The following is a 6955-nucleotide window of genomic DNA, read 5'->3' as shown; positions in this document are numbered from 1 at the left end:
TTAGTCTTAACTATTTACACTTTACAGGTTTTTAGGTCTAGCTTTAATTTTTTACGTATTGGAAAATGTATTTCAGCATATTATTATAAGTAAACTTTTAGTGTTATCAATGTCCACCAGTTAGGAAATGGTTTATGGATAGGAAAATATTTATAAATACTAAAGACAGAGGCAGAAACTAGGAGATCAGAGGAAAAAGATTTTTGAGATGCCCCTGATGTGATAGCCTACATTGAAGATGTTGAAATTGTTTGGTGAGAAATCACAAAACCTTTAAAATAAAATAATTGATTTTCCGTATTTAATTTTTTTCTTAAAATCCTACTACTATGCCAAGAATGTATTTATTTATTTATTTATTTATTTATACTTAGGGAGAATGAATATGTCGATAATATTTTTAGCGTTTCTCCAATTCCACCCGTTGAGATCTTTTAATATCACTGCTTTGAGAACCATGGCGCCATCTAAACTTTGAAATAATCCTTAATTAAATATATTGATAAAAGAACTCTAGTGATGACACTTCCACTATTTTCAGTGACGTACCGATTCTCACGTGACTTTCATTTTCTGTGCGCGCGCACCCGATTAATAAGATAACTGAACTTTGAGCAATTGATTTTTTTTTCCACTGGTACTTAAGATATGCCGTCAGGGTAGTCATGGGAATAAATTCTTAGTTATCTCAATAAAGAGTCTTAGCATTGGGAATAGTCATTGAAGGTCACGCTGAAAAGTAAGTTATAATAATAATAATCAGCTAGGCTATTTTATTATATTTAAAATGAAATTTTTAGGCATTCTTTTATATATATATATTGGAAATGTATTAGACAGAAATTAGGTCTAGTAGGGGTAAGATTAGCGTAGAAATTAAGTTACTATCACGTGACTCGTTCATTTTTCTGTGCACGCGCACGTTTAATAAGATAACTGAACTTTGAGCACTGGATTTTTCCACCGGTACTTAAGATATGCCGTCAGTGTAGTCATAGGATTTTTCACTCTTAATAAATACTTTAAAATGTAAAAAATAAGACTCATTATTGAAAAAAACTTAACACATAGCCATTTTTTAGCAATCTTCTACGTAACTCAATTTTCCAAGAGGATTGTTTTCCGTAAACATTTTCAAGTGAGAGCTCGATTTTGATATCGTCAACGTGGTATTTCCAAAACTCTCCTTGAGTAGCAAAGGGTTTTTTCCAAATACTCAAGTGGGTTAATATGTGCCGTCAATCATTAGAGGCAGTTTAAACTGTCAGAGAGAGACAGCCAATAGAATTTGAGGGTTATTTGAAGTTTAGATCACGTGATGAATTATTCTCAACAAGATAGGAATAAATTAATCTTCCGTGCGTCATTTCTCTACGGCACATTGACGAGTAAAGACCTGCTGACGGTTCGCTCAGTCTTTTCTACAGCTTGACAAAGGATTTCTACCCATAAAGTAAGTAACTATTTTTTCTTGGTAATAGACTATATTTTTAGACATATTTAAAACAATTTGCATATTGAAAAAAGCATTTATATTGATAATTTTAGCGTAGAAATTTAACCATATTGATAAAATTAGGTTTAGTAGACTTAGGGGTAAATGTAGGCTTAGAGAATGTATCATTTGAAACTATAGAACGTATTTGGTCTAGATCAGCTATGGACATTGAAGTGTATCGACTTGAAACGTTTCGTCACTGGAAAAATCCGCACGTCACTAAGGAGCAACTAGCGAAGGCTGGATTCTACTATATTCAGCGGGGCGATGAAGTACGATGTTACAAATGCCATGGCGTATTAGAAGGATGGAAATCAGGAGACGTACCAGAACTTGAACATGCTAGATTCTTTCCAAACTGTCCGGCTAGGGATAATTCACCATCGGAAAAAAAGTACCTTTCGCTAGAATGGGACATTCCCCCGATGCCAAAAGCAACTACGGTCTCTGACAAAAGCTTCTCACCTGTACCAGAAGAAGACGTTTGTAACTGTCCCTCGGATGTCAGACGATACTGTTGCTAAACACTACAAATACGTGAGTTAGAACTTTTAATTAAATTAAGTTGCAGGAGATCGTTTCACCCCATTTAAATGCCTGTAAACTTAACTACTTTAATTTGTTTTAATTGTGTAATGTACAAGATAACCATCTAATGGAATATCTGATAGTACCTACTAACATGTAAAACAAAGTTCTAAAATAAAAAATTAAATGTAAATAACTTGTTTTTATTGCCTAGAGATAAGAAATTAAGGGGTTCGAAAGCGATAAGCAAACGGGTAAAAATCTAATCTCCAGATATCTGCGCGAGGAAAACTAATTTTGGAGAATGGGGATGGGGGAAAGCAGGGATGTACCCAAAAATGGACCAAAATGGACCAAATGTACCCCAAAAACGACCAAAGTCACCATTTTCGGCCCTATGTACCCCATTTCGGACCAAATGTACCCCAAACTGGACCTTTTAGCTTTATTGTAATGTTAAACTCCCATAGAGATTCCCCTAAAAAGAATAATAAACTGGCGGTCCAATTTTGGGTACATTAATTATTTCGGAGAGATAAAACTAATTCTGGCAAACTGCTGCGATTTATAGCGAATGGGGAAAAAGCCAATTTCTAGCGATTGGGATCGATAGTATGAGAGATAACAATTATGGTTGTTTTTATTGCCTAGAGATGGGGGAAAGCAACTGGTGATTAGAAGGGGTGAAAGCAATGGGGGAAAGGAGCTGGTGAACGAGAGATAAAGTATCCAGTGAATGGGGGTTGGGGGAAAGCAACTGGTGATTAGAAGGGGTGAAAGCAATGGGGGGAAAGGAGCTGGTGAACGAGAGATAAAGTATCCAGTGAATGGGGGTTGGGGGAAAGCAACCCGTGAACGGGAGAATCTGGTGATTAGAAATTCTGGTGATTAGAAATTCTGGTGATTGAGATGGGGGCGCGGGTGGGGGAGGAACGGGATAGGCGCGGGTGAACGGCTGGAGCCAAGCTCTTTGTGTCTATCCGGTGATTGAGAATGAAATTCTCAATCACCGGATAGACATCCCCCTCTCTCACTTTAACAACGAATATTCCATGACGTCAAAACACTCTTAAATTCAAATTAACCGCGTCCCCTGGGGAATCCACGCGCGCGCGCCGCCTAGGTTATCACTTTTTACATCATTTCAACTTATTCCGTACGATAAAACGCGATAAGATATACGTTCAAGTGTCTTTCGAGATAAGCGTAGATAAATGAACAAGTTGGCCTGGACACAATATGTTGATATACGGGAAAACCAATCGTCGCGAGAAATACCCTAAATACATTGACTTTTCGATGATTTTTCCCCCATTTCATCCCTTAAATCCCGGATTTCGATCCCGAACCCAAACCCGAACCCGGGACTGACGCCACACCCTCACTTTCCTTCTACTCGTCAACTATATGCTAAAGCTCTTGCAGCTGCAGGCCGAGTCACTGACTCACTTCTGGAAAATCGAGACCCGTATTCGGAGATAAATTTCAAGGGCGCGGCAGCTGCAGCGCTTAACGGCGAGGCGTTGACGGCCGTTTCCATTCCTTCTAGAGGAGGCAAGGGCGCGAGCCAGGCCAATGGAAAATGTACGATACATTGTGTTTTTTTTATTAAACTTCAGGAAATGTTATTGTTATTTATAATTACAATTTATAACTACAAATATCAAATGCAAGTGCTTTCTTATAAAAATATTCTAAAATATAGAGTTTTATGGTTTTATAGAATGACTATGGTGCACTAATACCTACAGTGCCATGGGTGGACTCTCTTGACCTAAATCAAGGCCCAGTATTCCTCTTTCCCCTACACCACTTTTCTAATACTGTAAGTAGTATTACGGTGCATGGGTATACAAATCCACAAGTGTCTGTTTTCTATGTCTTGAAAAAAAATCTACGACGGTGCCCCCCCCCCCCCCCAAATATTTGTCTGGAGCCGCCCCTGACTAACGAGGTCCCTTGTTCGCTTGTTTGACGGGTTACATTTTAACCCGTTGTTGACCGTGCCGTAGCATTTCAAATTGCATAGTCTATAGATGGTTCTTATTAGAATTTCAAAAAACCCATTGAAATTGGGAACCGTTGTCACTTCTCTTTTTTAAACGTTCCGTATGATTAATATTTAAATAATTATGACAAAGATGCCACGGACATTTAAGTATACACAATTCTCCGATGTATTAACTATATTTCAAATATTAAATTTAAATATGAACAAATTTTCAATCATCTTGTACATTAACTTAATAAAACCCAGAGGAATTTTATCGAAAATGAATTTTTTCAGTTACCTGGTTTTGGAAATAAAGTAGCGAAAAGCGAACATGTTAAATTAATTGAATTTTTAGGCAAACCGAATTTTTCGAGTTACCTGGTTTATGAAATAAGGTAGAGAAATGCGTTCACGTTAATTTCTTTTATTTTAGAGAAACCGAATTTTTTGAGTTTCCTGGTTTCAGAAATAAGTTAGATAGCGCCAGTATAAATTGGTACGAAATTGAATACAATAGTGGGTTGTGAGGTCTCACTTAAAATTAAAATTTCTTAATGCAACCGAAAACGTAGTTCAGAAATGATCAGTAATACCTAAAAACCTAATTTTCAACCAAGTCGGTCCTTTTTTAAATCTCCAAAATTCCTAGCGGGCTGCCGAGGACATGATATTTCCTTTCGATTGAGATTTCCCTGGCCATTCTTATCCTTCTTACAACATTTATCGAATCGGTCAAAGTAATTAATAGTATAGCGACTTGGCCTACCGAAAAAGGATTTAAAACAAAATAAACGATTATTTTTATTTATTATTATTAATAAATACTTTTTACAACATTAAATGAAAGCATATTCCTGCGTTATGTCGTTAACAAAACGCATTAAAACAGTATGATAAGTTATATATTTTATATTAAAAATAAAAAGCTGATTTGATCCCTTCTCTAACACTCTTTTTCTCCTATGACTGTTTCCTCAATTGCGCGGATGCGTATAGAAATCAATTCAAAAACAACACGTTCCTTGTTATTCAGCTTGAACGCAATTAAGAGGAACACGAACACGGTGCCTTATTGAATTTTAACCTGACCCTGCACGATTGTAGGCAACATCACCGGAAAGTTTCCTGTTCGGGAATTTTTCAGCGTGCCTCTAGAAAAATGCAATACAACTGAGAATCGCGGAACCCGGATATGTTGAGCGAGTCTGGATGTTTCTCCGGCAGCTTTTAGGCTTCTCCTCAATGGAATAATAATTAAATTTCGAGCACCCCCACACTCAGTCTAGCAGCGTGTTTCCCCCGCTTTTTCTTGTTAAGATGCCACGTCTCAGTTTGGTGGGATGTGTGGGGGAAAGTGGCCATTTGCCACCGGGAAAATACGTCTGCGATATTAATAATATTCTTTGATTAAACTTCGGAAGCTTTTAAAAGATTTTCTCTGATCTTGTTAATTTTGCGCGTGTCTGCGAATTCGCGTTTACAATGATAACAAAACGAACGAGGTCGTGTTTGGAAAGCTTTTCAAATATTAATTTAATCGTGTCTTTTTTGAAAATTAATAACGGTTTTAAAAATTGGATTTTATTTTAACACCAAATAAGCCGATCCTATTACTACGTACGTTGGTGAAACACCATATCGCAGGCGACAGATTCCGGGATCCAGAGAGATTTGGCCTGTAGCTTTGCCTGTATTAAAGTGATTACATAACTGAATACAGATTGAACATTGCCATAGGCTTTGATTAGTTTCATATGCCTGTTATCGGTGTACATAAATTTAGATTGTGGCTTACCTCTCGGATTTATCTAGAAATAGCGGTACTGTTTCAGCTTGAACTGTGTAGGAACCGCGTATTTATGTATTTTTTTGTATATCTTTTTGTAGAGGTTAATCATTATCCATGTTTAAATTGATTTTTTCGGGAAAAAATGTAAACATAGAAATTTACCGGTTAATATTTCGGAAAATGATTAAAAAACATGTATTATTCGTAAAATTTTAGCTTTTTATCGAAAAAAACGTCGTTTTTCCGATTAATTTTACAAATTTATCCAAAAATTAATCGGATAATACAGAAATATAAATTACTTGATCAAAACGTTTTACGAATAATTTTGAGAGCTTTATCTATTGAATAAAAGTTAACTATCCCCGACCTCTATCTTTTTGGTCTTTCAATTAAATAATAAAAAGCATTTATTTTTAAATTCTATTCATGAAAAGGGTTTTCGTTTTTTCACACAATCCTTAAGCAGTGGCGTAAAAAGGCCCCCGCAGACCCCGCAATGCAGGAGGGCCATAGGGCTTCAGGGGTTCCCTAAATTCCCATCAAATAATATGCTAGATACCGACTAAAACCGAGAAAAGAGTTTCGTGGGGAACCTAGGTTATCTTAGCTACGCCTTTGTCCCTAAGGGATTTCTGTGTGCTGGGCCAACTTACAGTGTAGTCGATGCCGCCGTATTCCACATAACTCGCCAATAATTAGGCTTCGAAGAGCCAGGGATATCTCAATCGGAAGGAAATATCATGCCCTCGGTAGCCCGATATGAATTTTGGAGATTCGGGGGCCCACAAGTTGGTCAGTTGGCCATTTTAGACTTTAAATCTACCAACTTTTTTTTAAAATTAATACCGACTTGGTTGAAAGTTATATTTCTAGTTAGTACTGATCATTTCTGAACTAGGTATTCGGTTGCATTAAGAAATTTAAATTTTAAGTGAGATTTCTGGATAATTCGCGGGACCTCATAACCCGCGTACGCACTATTGTCATATTTGAATTTCGTACCTATTAATACAGGCGTAATCTAACTTATTTCCAAAACCGGTAACTCGAAAAATTAGTTTTGTATAAGAATAATTTAAATAGTGTTGTAAGTCGAAAAATTTCCCGCTCGGAAAATTTTCCGGAAAATGATCGAAGCCTTTTT

General features: G+C 36.6%; 1 protein-coding gene across 1 annotated transcript; it reads left to right on the top strand.

Moving 5' to 3' along the window:
• Nucleotides 1-1175: 1175 nt before the first annotated feature.
• Nucleotides 1176-2093, top strand: LOC149940637 (death-associated inhibitor of apoptosis 2-like). Its single transcript, XM_090179835.1, has 2 exons — nucleotides 1176-1453; nucleotides 1595-2093. The coding sequence occupies exon 2, from the start codon at nucleotides 1660-1662 to the stop codon at nucleotides 2020-2022; it is 363 nt and encodes a 120-aa protein (XP_090035961.1). The 5' UTR covers nucleotides 1176-1453; nucleotides 1595-1659; the 3' UTR covers nucleotides 2023-2093.
• The last annotated feature ends 4862 nt before the right edge of the window (nucleotides 2094-6955 follow it).

The sequence above is a fragment of the Leiobunum rupestre genome, chromosome 6 (genome assembly GCF_980474605.1).
Source record: "Leiobunum rupestre chromosome 6, qqLeiRupe1.1.hap1, whole genome shotgun sequence".
Lineage (NCBI taxonomy): Eukaryota > Metazoa > Arthropoda > Arachnida > Opiliones > Sclerosomatidae > Leiobunum > Leiobunum rupestre.
This window is presented reverse-complemented; position numbering and strand designations above follow the sequence as displayed.

Excerpts from the sequence above, each read along its gene's own strand:
- LOC149940637 (XM_090179835.1), top strand. The coding sequence starts at position 1,660 with ATGGACATTGAAGTGTATCGACTTGAAACGTTTCGTCACTGGAAAAAT.